The 18,645-nt window shown below is 38.5% G+C and overlaps 1 protein-coding gene across 3 annotated transcripts; it reads left to right on the top strand.

Annotated features, from left to right (window-relative positions):
* Positions 1–7,871: 7,871 nt before the first annotated feature.
* LOC100556688 (protein NipSnap homolog 3B) lies at positions 7,872–17,673 on the top strand. 3 transcript variants are annotated; one of them, XM_062971513.1, is made up of 6 exons: positions 7,872–8,035; positions 9,841–10,063; positions 10,884–11,039; positions 13,489–13,638; positions 16,712–16,798; positions 16,883–17,673. In XM_062971513.1, exons 1-6 carry the CDS (start codon positions 7,973–7,975, stop codon positions 16,957–16,959), a joined length of 756 nt encoding a protein of 251 aa, XP_062827583.1. In that variant the 5' UTR covers positions 7,872–7,972; the 3' UTR covers positions 16,960–17,673. The 3 variants fall into 3 exon arrangements, with proteins under 3 accessions (XP_062827583.1, XP_062827584.1, XP_062827582.1); XM_062971512.1 differs by lacking the exon at positions 7,872–8,035 and adding an exon at positions 8,197–8,450; XM_062971514.1 differs by lacking the exons at positions 7,872–8,035; positions 10,884–11,039 and adding an exon at positions 8,178–8,450.
* Positions 17,674–18,645: the final 972 nt, after the last annotated feature.

Raw genomic sequence — 18,645 nt, 5'->3', positions numbered from 1 at the left:
AAGGGGATTTCTCTAGGACAGAGTCAGTGCAAAGCATTGCTCCCATTTGATTCAAAGGCTTATTTGTAAACTATAATTTGCTTTTCCTCCTCTTGTTACTGTTGAGGAAACATATCTGCCTTTCAGTGTCTTATCTTGTTGCTTCTTTTTGTTACAGATTGAATCTAATGTTCTGATCTGAGCATTTGTCCAGAGCTATACCTTCTGATATACCATCCTATACGTTGATTCTGCTCCTGAAATATCCTATCTACAAAATTGCTGCCTCGGTCTGTGCCACTGCTGTCTTAAGTCTTCTATAATCTTATTGTTTGCCATTTTCAGGAGCCCCCGGTGGTGCAGCAGATTAAACTGCTGAGCTGCTGAACTTGCTGACCGAAAGGTCAGCAATTTGAATCTGGAGAGCGGGGTGAGCTCCTGCTATTAGCCCCAGCTTCTGCCAACCTAGCAGTTCAAAAACATACAAATGGGAGTGGATAAATAAGTACCACTCCGGTGGGAAGTTAACAGCGCTCCATGCAGTCATGCCAGCCACATGACCTTGCAGACATCTATGGACAACGCCGGGTCTTCAGCTTAGAAATGGAGATGAGCATCAACCCGCAGAGCTGGACAGGACTAGACTTAATGTCAGGGGAAAACTTTTACCATAACCTTTCCATTTTCTCTTCCTCCACGAAAAGAAGTATGTCCACCACAAAGTGGTCTCCTATCCAACCTTTCATTTTATAATGTTGGCGTCACTTGTTTATTATGAGCACTTTCCACAAATACCTTCTCTGGTGCTTTGTTTTGATAGAGTAACTCGCCTCTAAAGGCACCTAAGCGAAGCTATATCTAGATTTTTAATCAGCCTCCCAATGGCATAAGCTCAGTGACTTTCAAGCCACCATCATAGCATCAATACTTTGGGCAGCAAAAGCCACTGAATCATACTCTGCATCTGCTATGTAAAGTATTTGAACACTTTACTAATTCTTCTAATGCTTTCTGCAATTTATGAAAATTTGATTCCTCATATCATCATCGTTGTAACAATTTGTAACATTTCTGCATTGATCTTCTTCCATCTCCGAGTTGATCAATTTTCTGGAGCATTTAAGAATGCCATATTTCATTGGATAATAATAGCACTTCTATGCATGTTTATGCAGTGGCGACTATTATGCAGTGATGCTTTAGGGCAGGGATCCCCAAACTAAGGCCCGGGGGCCGGATGCGGCCCTCCAAGGTCATTTACCTGGCCCCCGCCCTCAGTTTTAGACTTAGGCTTGCCCAAAGTCTGAAATGACTTGAAGGCACACAACAACAACAATCCTACTTGATTATCTCATTGGCCAGAAGCAGGCCCACACTTCCCACTGAAATCCTGATAAGATTACAGTATGTTGGTTAAAATTATTTTTAATTTAAAATATTGTATTGTTCATTCATTTACCAATATTGTAAATGAAATATTGTAAATGAATTATATGGTAATAATATAATATATTGTGTATACATATAATATTGATAATAATATTATAATGTAATACAATATAATATTTATTTATTTGTTACAGTATTTCTACCCCCCCCTTCTCACCCAAAAGGGGACTTAGGGCGTCTAATAATAATAATAATAATAATAATAATAATAATACAATATAATAATATTGTATAATATAATAATATTAATTATATATTAATATTACAGTACAGTGGTATAGTACAATATAGTAATATATAGTGCTAATATTGTGCTACGCTAATAATATAATATTGTATGTACATACAACTTGTAAGCCGCTCTGAGTCCCCTATGGGGTGAGAGAGGGTGGGGTATAAATGTAGCAAATAAATAAATAAATAATTGTTGTTGTTTTTGGGCGGGGGAGGTTGCACTACAAATAAGACATGTGCAGTGTACATAGGAATTTGTTTTGTTTTTTTTCTTTTTCCAAATGATAATTCGGCCCCTCAACAATCTGAGGGACCATGAACCGGCCCTCCACTTAAAAAGTTTGAGGACCCCTGCTTTAGGGGGATGCTTTAGCCTTTGAGGGGGTGTTTTGTCGCATAATGGTCCCTTTGAAGGAGCCCCCGGTGGCACAGCGGGTAAAACTGCTGAGCTGCTGAACATGCTGACTGAAAGGTTAGCAGTTCAAATCCGGGTAGCAGAGTGAGCTTCCACTATTAGCCCCAGCTTCTGTCAACCTAGCAGTTTGAAAACATGCAAATGTTTTTAGATCAATAGGTACCGTTTCTGCGGGAAGGTAGCGGCACTCCATGCAGTCATGTTGGCCACATGACCTTGGAGGTGTCTATGGACAATGTTGGCTCTTTGGCTTAGAAATGGAGATGAGCACCAACACCCAGAGTCGGACACAAATAGACTTAATGTCAGTGGAAAACTTTTATCTTAGGCCAGGGGTCCTCAAACTTTTTAAGTGGAGGGCCGGTTCATGGTCCCTCAGATTGTTGAGGGGCCGAATTATCATTTGGAAAAAGAAAAAAAAACAAAACAAATTCCTATGTACACTGCACATGTCTTATTTGTAGTGCAACCTCCCCCGCCCAAAAACAACAACAATTATTTATTTATTTATTTGCTACATTTATACCCCACCCTCTCTCACCCCAAAGGGGACTCAGAGCGGCTTACAAGTTGTATGTACATACAATATTATATTATTAGCGTAGCACAATATTAGCACTATATATTACTATATTGTACTATACCACTGTACTGTAATATTAATATATAATTAATATTATTATATTATACAATATTATTATATTGTATTATTATTATTATTATTATTATTATTATTATTATTATTATTATTAGACGCCCTAAGTCCCCTTTTGGGTGAGAAGGGGGGGGGGGTAGAAATACTGTAACAAATAAATAAATATTATATTGTATTACATTATAATATTATTATCAATATTATATGTATACACAATATATTATATTATTACCATATAATTCATTTACAATATTGGTAAATGAATGAACAATACAATATTTTAAATTAAAAATAATTTTAACCAACATACTGTAATCTTATCAGGATTTCAGTGGGAAGTGTGGGCCTGCTTCTGGCCAATGAGATAATCAAGTAGGATTGTTGTTGTTGTGTGCCTTCAAGTCATTTCAGACTTTGAGCAAGCCTAAGTCTAAAACTGAGGGCGGGGGCCAGGTAAATGACCTTGGAGGGCCGCATCCGGCCCCCGGGCCTTAGTTTGGGGACCCCTGTCTTAGACCCTTTGAGGGTGCAGCTGCGTGGGCAGGGACTGTGTCCTCGAAATGTAGCTCCCCCCCCCCCCCCCGCCTCTCCCCTGCCTGGTAATGAATTGGTAGCTAATAAAGCTATTTTAACGAGGAAGTTAAATGCTTCCTGTAATTGGCCCCAGTCAGCATTCTGGCAACATAATTTTGAGCCCACTGAATTCTTAACAGTTTGCAAAGGCAGCCCTTCAAAAGAAAACATTATAGTAGTCCAAACCAGATCCCATCAATGTATGTGTACAATAACCACATCTGGTTTCTTGAGCAATGGCTCACTTGGCATACAGAGGCCCATTTTACACTGCCATATAAAATCCAGATTATCTCCTTTGAAGTGAATTATATTGCAGTGTAGACTCAGATAATCCAGTTCAAAAAAGATAATGTGGATTTTCTGTTTTGATAATCTGAATTATATTGCAGTACAGAAGGGACATAACTGTGCAAATGCACTCCTGACCATCATCAAAACCTGAGCATCCAGCTTTAGGATTAAATCCAGAACACCCAAACTGCAAATCAGAAATTTTAAGAGTAACCATGTTCAGCAAAGTTTCAATCCTTATTCCCTGGTCTGTGTTTGAACCAACCAGTAGCATCTCCATTAGTCTGCATTAAATTCCAATGTGTTTGTAAGTATTGCTTGATGTGTTATTATTTGTTTATTTTATTTCTTGTATGTTACAGTAGAGTCTCACTTATCCAACATAAACGGGCCGGCAGAACGTTGGATAAGCAAATATGTTGGATAATAAGGAGAGATTAAGGAAAAGCCTATTAAACATCAAATTAGGTTATGATTTTACAAATTAAGCACCAAAACATTATGTTATACAACAAATTTGACAGAAAAAGTAGTTCAATACGCAGTAAATGCTATGTAGTAATTACTGTATTTACGAATTTAGCACCAAAATATCACGATGTACTGAAAACATTGACTACAAAAATTCTTTGGATAATCCAGAACATTGGATAAGTGGGTGTTGGATAAGTGAGACTCTACTGCACTGTTATTTATGTTGTGAGCCATCACAAGTCCCATGGGGCGGATACAAATGAAGAGAATGATGATGATGATGATGATGATGATGATGATGATGATGATGATGATTATTATTATTATCATCATCATTATGTACTGACCCAATGTCTGTTTCACATGCTATTGCCCAAATTTGAAAAATGTGACCCCACCACAATGAACCTGGAACTAACTTGGCACAGAGAATCCTCATGATCAGCAAAACATGCAGGAGGGCTTTGGGGGAAATTTGCCTTGATTTGTAGGAATTATAGTTCACCTGCACCCAGGGAGCACTGTGAACTCAAACAACAATGGATCTGCACCAAATTTATCATGAACACCCAATATGCCCACATTTGAAAACTGTGACCCCACCAACAATGACCTTGGAACTAACTTGGCACAGAGAACCCTAATGAACAACAAACATGCAGAAAGACTTGGGGGGGGGGGGGGGGTGTTCACTTTGATTTATAGGAGTTATAGTTCGCCTACATCCAGAGAGCGTTGTGAATCCAAACAACAATAGATCTGGACGCAATTTAGCACACATACCCGATATGTCAAATTTTGAATACTGGTAGGTTTTGGAGGGAATTGGGGGAACTCCCTTGATATTTGGGAGTTGTAGGTACTGGGATTTAAAGTTAACCTGCAATCAAAGAGCACTCCAAACCTCACCAACAATGGACCTGATCCAAACTTGGCACACATACCCGATATGCCCAAATTTGAATACTGGAGGGGTTTGGGAGACTGACCTTGATTTCTGGGAATTGTAGTTCACCTACAACCAATAGGGTAGCCAGGATTCGGGGGGGGGGGGGGGGCTGAGTCTGGGTGAGACAGGATCTACCCTAGCAAACCTTTCGTATCATTATCCCAATACCCCCAAGCATATGGGATATATTGAACATGGTGATCAGATCATGATATCAATAGACATAACAGTTTAAATAATAAATGTAAGGACTTCTCACAGACCGCCCTGAGAATACATGCCTGCCTACAACCAGAGAAACTGTGAACCCCACCAACAATGGACCTGGATCAAGCTTGGCACACAGAACCCCCATGACCAACTGAACATACTGGAGGAGTTTGGCAGGAACTGACCTTTATTTCTAGGAGTTGTAGTTGACCTACATCCGGAGACACCATGACCACCCCAGCAATCAATAGACTGGGATCAAAGTTGGGACACAGAACCCCAATGAGCAACTAAACATACTGGCGGAGATTGGGGGGAATTGACTCACCATGGTGGGAGCTGTAGTTTACCCTACATTCAGAGAGCACACTGAACCTCACCGATGATGCATCTACGGTAGAGCAGAGGTTCTCACCCAATGGGTCCCAAGATGTTTTGGCCTTCAACTCCCAGAAATGCTAACAGCTGATAAACTGGCTGGGATTTCTGGGAGTTGTAGGCCAAAACACCTGGGGACCCATAGGTTGAGAACCACTGATTTAGAGCAAACTTGCCAAACATAACAAACTTTAAGTGAAGATGGAATTTCAGGGGTTAACATGGCATGATGCGAGTTGCAGTTCACCCACGACCTTATGCATATTGTAAAATTTAAAAAATGATATTTTTTCAAATAACTACCCAAGCTACCGTGTTTCCCCGAAAATAAGACAGTGTCTTATATTAATTTTTGCTCCCAAAGGTGCTCTAGGTCTTATTTTCAGGGGATGTCTTATTTTTCCATGAAGAATTCACATTTGTTGTTCAACAAAAAATGAACATTTATTATATACTGTACAGTAGTAGTAATCACAAACCAGCATAACCAGACAAACTGAATCCTATCAAGAATTTCTTGTTACTACCATTATTTTCATGTACAACACTCTATGGTAGGTACATTTACTGATCCTGCATGCTCTGGTGTTCTGTTAGTTGGGCATGCTTCCAAACAAAAACTTTGCTAGGTCTTACTTTCGGGGAAGGCGGCCCGGGCTGTGGCGCAGGCGGGAGAGCAAGCCAGCTGCAATTAACTGCAATGAATCTCTCTGACCAGGAGATCATGAGTTCGAGCCCCGCTCGGAGCCTATGTTTGTTTGTCTTTGTTCTATGTTAAAAGGCATTGAATGTTTGCCTATATGTGTAATGTGATCCGCCCTGAGTCCCCTTCAGGGTGAGAAGGGCGGAATATAAATGCTGTAAATAATAATAATAATGTGTTGTCGAAGGCTTTCATGGTTGGGATCACAGGGTTGTTGTATGTCTTTCGGGCTGTGTGGCCATGTTCCAGAAGCATTCTCTCCTGACGTTTCGCCCACATCTATGGCAGGCATCCTCAGAGGTTGTGAGGCATCCTCAGAGGCTATACCTCACAACCTCTGAGGATGCCTGCCATAGATGTGGGCGAAACGTCAGGAGAGAATGCTTCTGGAACATGGCCACACAGCCCGAAAGACATACAACAACCCAATAATAATAATAATAATAATAATAATAATAATTCAGCAAAACCTCTACTAGGTCTTGTTTTCTGGGGATGTCTTATTTTAGGGGAAACAGGGTAGCGTAATAATAATAATAATAATATTCCTGGGAGTTGTAGTTTGGCAAGTCTCCAGCACTCTTTGGCAGAGAAGGATAAAGACCTTGTGAAATTACCATTCCCTGGACTCCATAGCCTTGAGCTCTGGCAATCCAAATGGTGCCAAGCTGCATTAAGCACACAGTGTAGAGAGGCACTCTCAGGCCCCTTCTACACTGCCATATAATCCAGATTATCAAGGCGGATCATCCACATTATCTGTTTTGAAGTGGATTATATGAGTCTACACCAGGGGTCCTCAAACTTTTTAAGTGGAGGGCCGATTCACAGCCTCTCAGACTGTTGGGGGGCGCGGACTATGAATAGTTCAAAGTTAGAATTGTTGTTGTGTGCCTTCAAGTCGTTTCAGACTTATGTCAACCCTAAGTCTAAAGTTTAGGACAGAGGCCATCTCATAAGACCATGGGTAAGCGAAGAGGCCTCCAAGGACCATCTAGATGGTCTCATAAGACCACCGGTAAGGAATGGGACCGTCAGAGGCCATCTAGATGGTTTCATAAGCCTATAGGTAAGGAAAGGGGCCCCCAAAGGCCATCTAGACAATCTCATAAAACCATAGGTAAGGAAAGGGACCCCCAAAGGCCATCTAGACAGTCTCAAGGGCCTTAGGTAAGGAAAGTGACCTCCAAAAGCCACTTAGATGGTCACATAAGGCCGTAGCTAAGCAAAGAGACCTTCAAAGACCATCCAAACAATCTCATAAGACCACAGGTATGCACAGAGACCTCCAAAGACCAGGTAGACTTGGGTCAACCCTAAGTCTACCTGTTTAGGACAGGGGCCAGGTCAATGACCTTGGAGGGCCGCATCTGGCCCACGGGCCTTAGTTTGGGGACCCCTGGTCTACACTATCATATAAAACAGTTCAAACTGGATATTATATGGCACTGGAGAAGGGGGCCTCAGTTTTCCCTCCCTCCCTTCCTTCTTTGTAGTAGGAGAAAACTACATACAGAAGTCCACGCCTCCCTCCTCCTTTTCTTAAGAGCCAGGCGGTGCCTTTGCCAGCTTTTCCTTCCTGGGCGCCTCTCTCCCAATCGAGACTCTGGAAGGCGTTTGTGGCCCATATTTGGGCTCCTCCAGATCCGGATCTGCGCCATGTCGGGCTTCTTCTTTCCCCTCTTTCGCCGAGCTGGGTCAATACACAGAAGGCACGCTCAGGTAATGCCCCAAAACCCGCACTTTGCCTTCCTGTCTATCATTTCCCCCCAAATGCCTTTTGCTGTGAGCCTTGCTTGGCAGCCCTTAAAGGTGCAGCAACACTGTGCAGAAGGAATGCAGCTTGCCACCACTTGAACTTCCACGGCTCAGGGCTATACAGAGAGTTGTAGCCTTAAACACAAGGCCTTAAGCCTTCCCTGCCAAAGAGTGCTGGTGCCTCGCCAAACTACAACGCACAGGATTCCCATAGCATTGCCTATCAAGGCAGAACATTCCACAATATCTGCTTTGAACTGGGTGATCTGAGTCCACACTGGGTTGTTTTATGTCTTTCGGGCTGTGTGACCATGTTCCAGAAGTATTCTCTCCTGACGTTTCGTCCACATCTATGGCAGGCATCCTCAGAGGTTGTGAGGTATGGATAAACTAGGAAAGGAAAAAATATATATCTGTGGAGAGTCCAGGGTGTGGCAAGAGTCCACACTGTCATATATTCCAGGTCAAAGAAGATAATGTGGGATTTTATTCAGCTGTGTGGAAGAGGCTTTAGGATCTGATCCCAGATTAGTTTCTTATCCCAGATTATCTGGTAGTGGAGATAGTGGGCCCTTCCAGACAGAATCTGATCCCAGGTTTTCTGCTTTAAACTGGATTATATGAGTACGCACTGCCAGATAATCTGGGATAAACAGAAAACCTAGGATCAGATCCTGGGATATAGGGCAATGTAGAAGAGGCCTGAGCCCCCAGTGATACAGTGTGTTGAAGTGCTGAGCTGCTGAACTTGCAGACCCAAAGGTTGCAGGTTCGAATCCGGGGAGCGGAGTGAGTGCCCACTGTTAGCTCCAGCTCGTGCCAACCTAGCAGTTTGAAAACATGCAAATGTTAGTAGATCAATAGGTACCGCTCCGGCAGGAAGGTAACGGCACTCCATGCAGTCATGCCGGCCACATGACCATGGAGGTGTCTTGACAACGCTGGCTCTTCAGTTTAGACATGGAGATGACTCCCAGAGTCGGACACGACTGGACTTAACATCAGGGCAAAATGTTACCTACCTAGAAGAGGCTTGAACCTCTTCTGCAGTGCAATATAATCCACATTATCTGTTTTGGATTATATGACTCTAGACTGCCATATAATCCAGTTCAGACAATCTGGATTTTATATGGCAGTGTAGAAGAAGCCAGATTGTAAACCGTCCTGAGTCCCTTTCGGGGTGAGAAGGGCGAGATATAAATGTTGCTAATAATGATAATAATAATAATAATCTGTTTTTCTGCATTTCTCCTCTGACTATTTTGCTACCCTAAATCTTCAGGTTAAGATATAAATATTATAAATATATCATTCATAGCTTTTAATGACAGACATAGTGTTCAAAAGCAAACATTAAAAAATGTTGATTTTGTACTTGGTTCTGGTCAATTAGAAATGTGACACAAAATCGAGATATAAATGTTGCTAATAATGATAATAATAATAATAATCTGTTTTTCTGCATTTCTCCTCTGACTATTTTGCTACCCTAAATCTTCAGGTTAAGATATAAATATTATAAATATATCATTCATAGCTTTTAATGACAGACATAGTGTTCAAAAGCAAACATTAAAAAATGTTGATTTTGTACTTGGTTCTGGTCAATTAGAAATGTGACACAAAATCGCATTTAAATTGTATCAAGAATTTGCAGTTCCATTTACTAGAGATTTTAGAGATCAACCTAATTGCCAACATGTCTTCCAACATAACATTTTACACCCTTTTCTCTCTGTTTCCTCCCGTATTTTGTCCCTCTAAAGATAAGCCTGCACCAGGTTTGTTCGTCCTTTGCCACAGGCCCTAGGCAAGATGTTGGGACTTTTTATGAACTTCGCACTTATGATATCAAGCCAGCCAAAACAAAGGAGTTTCTTGAATTGGTCAGTAAAACCATTCACATCCGTATGGTTCACTCGGAGATGGTTGGATTCTGGACAGCGGAGCTTGGGTCAATGAATAAGGCTTTTCATATTTGGAAATATGGTATGCACTGAATAGTTAAGAGTAAAGCAACCTGGTTTTTCTGTGCTAAATAGATAAAGTGGGATTTTCCTTGCATAAGACTATGAATGTTTAAGTGACACTTGGGGCCCTTCCACACAAGTAACCCAGAATATCAAGGCAGATAAAACACATTATCTGCTTTGAACTGGATTATCTGAGTCCACACTGCCATATAATCCAGTTCAAAGCAGATAGTGTGGGATTTATACAGCTGCATGGAAGGGGCCCTAGGCCTCTTTTACACTTCCATATAAAATCCAGATTATTTGCTTTGAACTGGATTATTTGCTTTGAACTGGATAATCCAGTTCAAAGCAGATAATCTGGATTATCTGCTTTGATAATTATATGGCAGTGTAGAAGGGGATCTCATTCAGGTGTCTTTCAGAACTGAATAAAACAAATGCAATAACAATTTAAAATGAACACAAAACAGAAAATTTGAAGCCACTTAAAATATTTAGATTTTGACCACCTGGACAGTGTTCATAATCTCTTCTCAGGCCTCTTCTACACTGCCATATAATCCAGTTCATAGCAGATAATCTGGATTTTATATGACAGTGTAGAAGGAGCCTCCAATTCATTGGCAGCCATTGAGCAGGAGGGATGATTACTGTTATGATTCTTATGATTATTATTAAATTTTACAAAAGCATATTGTAAAAAGCATAAAGCCATCTTGACAAATATTTATTTGGACTTCCTTTTATTTCTGAACAGCTTTGTTGTTGTGGAAGCATTTATGTCTATCTCATCTGGTTGCCAACTTTATACTATTACTTCTCCTTTCTTATAGATAACTTTGCTCACAGAGCAGCTGTGAGGAAAGCTTTAGTCAATGATAAAGAATGGCAAGAAAAATTGTCCATGATTCTTCCATTCCTCCATAAACAGCACATGGAAATCACTTATTTGGTTCCCTGGTGTCAACTTGGGGTTCCCCCACAACCTGGTACGTTATCTTACTAACGATGTGGTTTATTATATAGATTTAATATTTATGGAGTAGAGCTCCACAGACAAAATTCAGAGAGAATTCTGAACAACATATATAAGAAAATAGTAGCAATATTGGCCATTAAGTGAATACAGGTTTCACCAAAGCTAATAGATTTTGTTCCAGCCTTTCTGTAGCTAGATCACGGGTGAAAGGTTGATCTTCTGCAACACATAAAGTTGTCCAAAACAGATTTTGAATTTTCCGAACATGTTTCTTTCCCAAAATTGTTCAGAGCAACCAAAGCCACATGTCTAGTGATTAGGTAATTGGTAGGACTTCCCATTTCCTTTTAAAAGAAAAAGAGATCAAGAGTTTTCTTGCTTCATCAATATTCTCCTTGTCCTCAGTCAAGACTTCAAGAATCATACTCATGCAGACTGGGAATCAGATTTTTTCCCATTAGTTGAAAAGGACACATTAAACTGCTGGAAAGCATTGAAGACCGCTGCTGCTTGTTGTTATTTATTGCTTATTAAAACTATTTTATTATAATAATACACTAATAGCCTAACCCCCTGTTTGTTCCCACTACACAATTGTCAAACCTTGTTGTTATATCTAAACTTTCTTTCATTTGACATTTGAACATTAAACAAAATGTTTAATTTCTAATAAGGTGTTGCCTATATTGGTAATTACAACCTCCTTCAAACCTCCTCTAGTAATTTGTTTATCTATAATCCTGTTGCTTACTTATTGTATGTATGTTCTGGTATGCAGCTTTCTTTCCTTGCTCTATGTTTTCCTGAGAAGTTGTGGGAGGGGCTGCAGGCCACATGATCCGCTCTGAGACGAGCACAGAGCACAGATTTCTTTAGACTTTGAGACTTCTCAGATGGCAGACTTGCAAACACTTGCCTGCTGTTTTATTGTAAGAAAGACCAGATGGCACAAAAACTATCTCAAACATATATATAACTGACTGATAAGCCATGTACCTATGTATGCTGAACACATGATGGTTGTGAGTAAACCAGATATGTTACATTTACCAAAGTCTATTTTGTCTCTTGAGTGGATAATATAAATACAGTGTTCCCTCACTACTTCACGGTTAGCTTTTGGTGGATTCCCTGTTTCACTGTTTTTCAATAAATTCTAAAAGAATATTATAAATCATAAAAAATTACAATTTACAGCCTCAGGAAGGGAGGAAGGAGAAGCCGAAAGAAAAGAAAAAGAGCCCAAGCAGCAACGGGAGGAGAAGGAGGCAATTTATCAACATACGATTGGTTGATAAAGACTTCAAATAGTGTATAACTACTAAAATAATGTATAAATATATAGCTTCCCTACTTCGTGGATTTTCACTTATTGTGGGTGATCCTGGAACCTAACCCCCGTGATAAGTGAGGGAACACTGTAGTTGTTTTATGGGAGAGTAGATATATTTTGGGCACTGAAAAACATTTCTGAAGAACTGCTATTTTTAATCCACTGGCATATTCTCTGTTTTCTAACAGATCAGAGACAATAGGTGGTTCAGTCTAACAACTGAAGCCAATTGCCTTGCATAATTACATTTGGTTGTATACCACTTGAGAAGATTCTACTCAAGCAGGGTTTTGGCTCTTCTCTAAAATGTTATGATCTCTAAAAGGTCATGTTTTTTTCTAAAAGCCTATCTCTGTTTAAATACGATGTTACATGGTTCACAAATTTTAAAACAAACTAAACTTTAAAAAGTAAACATATTGAAAATATTAAAACAAACCCATTCTTATTGAGCAAACCATCAGGCTAATGGTGTAATAACCAGATACATTGTAAATTGTGCCATTGTTGGATTTTCCTAAATATTAGGGAAGGGATGCCCTAGGGGGCAGATAATTAATTAGCATGTTATTTGCCATCTTTGGTTTATTTCATACTCCAGTCTTAATTTGATTTAATTCAAACCATTTCTGATAAGTAGCATTTAATTCACATTTTCCAGACATCTGTGATTTAGGTCCAAATGCAAGGCAGTGTTTGCCTTTATTATCAATGATTGTGCTTAGAAATGAGTTCATATCCTTGAACCTAAACTAGTGATAGTTGCAAAGTTAAATCTTTTGTACTACATTCAAAACTCTCAAGTCTCTCCCTTGATTTTTCCCCACTCCATGGTGTGTCTGTTTCCCCACCAGAAATCTTTCTGTTTTAGTAGCACTCCCCCCCATAAAATTGTTTTATCCATTACAAGTTTTAAATCAGAGCAGTTTCAAAACAAGACACCAATCAAAAGGTACATTGCACATTGAAGCAAGTGCAGAGTTTGCAGAAGAATAGAAAGAGTAAGGGGGAACCAAGGAGAGGGAACCAAATACTTCTGTGAAGAAGTCAAAGGTTATTTTCCATCCATTAAGGAATTAAAAAGTAAAATTAAATTTAAATCTGATGTTTTTTTCTTCTTTCCTAGGGGTTTATGAGTTGGTAACTTATCAGCTAAAACCAGGAGGACCAGCTTTGTGGGGGAAAACTTTCAAAAGAGCACTTGATGCGCACAGCAGTAGAGGCTATGCTAAGCTTATTGGTGTCTTCCACACAGAATATGGATTACTTAATACAGGTATTGAACCAGGCATTTCATGTTAAGGTAAACATGAAAATGGATAGGGCTGTAACAGCTATGTATTTGGCTCCATATTCATTTCATTACTTTTTGTAGAGTTCCTAGTTCATCTGTGCCTTTTGATCTACTCAATCTGTGCTTTGTATATTTTATCAGTCCCGTAGTGTGTTCTTTGGTTGTGTTATCCAATATGGGAAAATGTCCCTTATCAGGGCAAACACAGAATACTTTAAACTTGACCTTGCTGCAAAAGAAAAGAGGGGAAGGCAATGCAGGACAGCCAGTTTTAGCAGCATTTTATTGTTTCATGTTTCTCTTAATACAGTAGAGTCTCACTTATCCAACACTCACTTATCCAACATTCTGGATTATCCAACGCATTTTTGTAGTCAATGTTTTCAATACATCATGATATTTTGGTGTTAAATTCGTAAATACAGTAATTACAACAGCATTATTGCATATTGAACTACTTTTTCTGTCAAATTTGATGTTTAACATGATGTTTTGGTGCTTAATTTGTAAAATCATAAACTAATTTGATGTTTAATAGGCTTTTCCTTAATTCCTCCTTATTATCCAAAATATTTGCTTATCCAACAATCTGCTGGCCCGTTTATGTTGGATAAGTGAGACTCTACTGTATCTGTTTTTTTTCCTTTAAACAAATTCCTTCAGCACTAGATGATACAGTTTTCATACCATGCCGTATTTGCCATATCACAGTTTAGAAAGGAAGTGTGGTCTCCGCATTTTGAGAACGCCATTTAACAAAATTTGGGGAAACTTTTACAAAGAGGAATATAGGAAACTGCCTTATGAATGTCAGTGTTAAAGGTAGTCCAACCTCCTGTTTCAAAGAAAAACTTCACTGTCATGCTGATAGTACTTTATTTGTTAACAAATATCAGGAAAAAAACCTACACATACCATTCATTTTCAAGATTGAGCTATTACAACAGTACCAGCCTTATTAATGGTATTGCAAGCAAAATTCCCTCCTTTTCTTAAAAAAAAAGAAAGAAAAACATCTGAATTGTTCATTGGTTCATCAAACATGCTCTTAATAATAAAAATAACAATACTACTACTACTACTACTTTATTTTTGTATTCCGTCTCCATCTCCCCAAAGGGACTTGGGGCAGCTAACATGGGGCCAAGTCCAAACAATTACAGTAAAATAAGATAAAATACATAGAAGATACACAACAACAGTCCAATAAAATGCTAATACAGTATCAAAGTAAAACAGAAGATAGTAACTATAACATAATAAAACAAAGCATAAAAACAGTCCAAAATTTTTGAACGAGGGCGAGCTGGGCCAAAGTGCTCTTTGTTCTCATGTTTTTAAAAAGTTCAGTCTCCCAAACTCATCAGTCCTAAGTATAAGCAGTATTTTATTGCCTCCTGGATTGTTTCAGTCAAATTGTGCTCTCTAAACCTTGCGGGACCCATGTTGACCTGTATGGCATGACTTCTAAGGTGTCATAACAATGAATGAATCAAACCAAGTCCATCTAGTATTCTAGTTCATTACACTATGTAATAAAATTTGAAATATTTTCTGTTCCTGGTTTGAAAGTGTTATTTCCTATTTAATTGTGCGGTACTTTCTTTAAAGAAGTTGTTATACTCCAGAAATTTTGTTTTTGTGGTTGCCACAAACTACGCTGAATTGGTTGAGACTCTATGGCCCCTTCCACACAGTTGTATAAAATCCACATTGAACTGTATTATATGGCAGTTCAAAGCAGATGTTACGGATTATCTGCCTTGATATTCTGGGTTATATGGCTGTGTGGAAGGGTCCTATAAAATATTAATTGAAAAACTACAAAATGGGCTGCAGGATGTCCCGTAAAAATGAAGTTTTTGCAGTTTTTTTTTATGATAGAACCAATTAGGAAATGACATTTGTAACCCAGGAACAAAAATCATGTTACATTTTGTTATTGAATGCACTTTCTTTTCCCCAGGAAATAAAGGCCCCTTCTACACAGGTTATCTGCTTTGAACTGGATTTTATATGTAGACTCTGATAGTTCAGTCCAAAGCGGATAATGTGGATTGTCTGGTTTCATATTCTGGATTATATGGCAGTGTAAAAGGGCCCTGGGTCTCGACTACCAGATAATGTGAGATAAAATGATAATCTGGGATCGGATCCTGGGATATAGGGCAGTGTAGAAGTCGCCAAAGACCTCAGCACCTACTACATTGCCATACAAAATCCAGATTATCTGCTTAGAACTGGATTATCTGGCAGTGTAGACTGATATAATCCAGTTCAAAGCAGATAATGTGGATTTTCTGCTTTGATAATCTTGTGGTGGTGGTGGTGGTGGTGGTGATGATGATGATAATAATAATAACAACAACAACAACTTTTTTCTGTATCCCGCCTCCATCTCCCTGAAGGGACTCAGGGTTTACATGGGGACAGACGCGATCAACATAGTTAAAATAAAACATAATAAATTCATAAAACAATAAAAAGCAACACACAACATAACACACTATCGAACAAATTATATGGCAGTGTAGAAGGTGCCCTCATTGTTCAACAAAACATTCAGCCATTGACATATTAGGAGGAGAGGTGTACTGTTGTTTAAGATGTACATATATATACTGAATATGCTTTTAATTGTTTTTAAATTAATTGTTTGCTTGGATTGATCATGTAATGCTTTTTAATTGTTTCTATTACATATTGTTTTAAGTATTTAGTTTTCATTTTATTAAATTGTTTGGGTCCTGTAGTGGGAGAAAAGCGGGGCATGAATAAACCAACAAACTATGTGTACTGAAGGACAACAACTTTCTGAGTCCTACTTGCCAGAAAATAAATCTGGGATTTTTACATTTAAAACATGGACTTTGAAAAACTCATAGCATCAGTGGGTCCTATTTCTAAACCTGATGCCACTCTTCTGTACTTAGCTGTACTTAGTCTAAGTTCATTTGTGGAAATTCACATATTAATAGTAGTCTCTTTCTCTCTTGCTCTAAATTGGGGTATTTGCCTTTGAAAGCTCACCTTCATTTTGCTTTCACTTTGACAGTTAATGTGCTTTGGTGGTTTGAGAATCCAGACAGCCGTGCCACTGGAAGGCATATTGCCCATGAAGATGCCAGGGTTGTAGCAGCTGGTAAGAAACGATTGCCTGTCTCTCATTGCATTGACTAAAATGCCTTATATGCTGTCCTAATTCAGTATTGTTTTACACTTTCAGTACGGGAAAATGTTGAGTTTTTGACATCTCAGCAAAACATGCTTCTGATTCCAACACCATTTTCTCCTTTGAAGTAGTTTCTGGTCAGAGGAAGGATGGCAGTTTGATTCCCCCTTTGCAAAAATTGCCTCATAAGTGTTGTCTTATATTCAATTGTATCTAGATCTTGATTATGGAAACACTAACTTGAGGTGCATCTACACTATTGGATTAATATAGTTTGAATGATATGGAATCCTGGGAGTTTCAATGTCTTTATGTTCTCTCTCAAAGAGTGCTAGTGCCTCATCAAACTACAAACCCCGGGATTCCATACCATTGTGCCATGGTAGTTGAACTGATATCAAATTGTATTACAGTAATTCCACAGTGTATATACACCCCCAAGAATTGATTTTATTTGTATCTGTAACAATCTAGAATCAAATGGTATGAACATTTAAATCCAACTTTACACAGAATCAACATTCTTGCATTTTTAGAGCCAAGAGAAGTCAAAATATACACAATGGATCTGAATGAATGATTTTGTTACTATTTTATACTCACATCTTTTGAAGACAGTTAGCTTTGCAGTGAAATATAGTAATTCGCCAGAATCCTGTTTGTGATATTTACCGGTGTGAAGTGTGCTATTGCAAAAAGTATGTGCAGATGATGGTGGTGAGAGCAGAGTTTCCTATGTGAACCATTGTTTTCTTTTTGTCTACAATTTTATATGTAGTTACTGATCATAATGTTTTCTTCTTCTCATTTCATCTTTTTATTAAATACATTATTCTTGGCAAATATTTTTGACTTTGCTTAGCTTTTTTATTTCATTGTCCCAACTTCATAATAATGTTTTTACAGATGGGTAAATTATTTATTTATTTATTTATTACAATATTTATATCCCGCCCTTCTCACCCAACAGGGGACTCAGTGCGGCTTACAATAAAACGCATATATAAAAAATTATACAGTACAATATAAATCAGTTAAAAAATTATAACTGATAAAACACATTATAAAATGTACAGTGTAGATATGTGAGATTAGATTACACACTATAAGATAAAACACATTATAAAATATAGGTAGACCTAAAATATAAGCTGTTTCTGTCCCTATCCCGCACTATCTCTGCAGGTTGTATGAAATGTGGCTAACAAACAAGCCTTTGGCCATATTTAGATTCCTTACAAACATATATGAGGACCTTCAGATTTGTTATCAAGCACTTTATTAGACTGAGATTGATTACTGTTGTTTTTACTTGTAGCAATTGCTGTATTTTACTGTTTTTAGTCAGGAGGCACTGTGAAGTTGTGATGTTTATGTTGACTACTTATTGTTTTATGTTATTATTTTGCACTTTTTGTATTTTATATGTTGTACCTTGGGCGCTGTGCAAGCTGCCCAGAGTCCCTCTAGGATATGGTGGTGGGGTATAAATAAAGTTTATTATTTATGTTATTATTTATTATTCTTGTATGTTCAAGCCCTCGATTTTCCCCATTGAGCTTTTAAAATTGAAAACCAGTGAAATGCATATTTGTCATTTATCTGTGCTTAGTACCGCAGGCTAAACTGCTGTGCCGCAGATCAAAAGGTCGGCAATTTGAGCCCGGGTTGGAGTGACTAACTGTTGCACCTCAGCAGAGTTTCATCTTGCTCACAGTACCCAGCAAGAAACCAAATGTGAAAGTCAAAACTGTTTATTAAGAAAACACATATAAAAAGGGTAAAACACCATGAAGGAAATAAAGGGTAAAAACCAA

Source organism: Anolis carolinensis, chromosome 2 (genome assembly GCF_035594765.1).
Source record: "Anolis carolinensis isolate JA03-04 chromosome 2, rAnoCar3.1.pri, whole genome shotgun sequence".
NCBI lineage: Eukaryota > Metazoa > Chordata > Lepidosauria > Squamata > Dactyloidae > Anolis > Anolis carolinensis.
The sequence above is the reverse complement of the archived record's forward strand: the minus strand, read 5'-3'. Positions and strand labels throughout refer to the sequence as shown.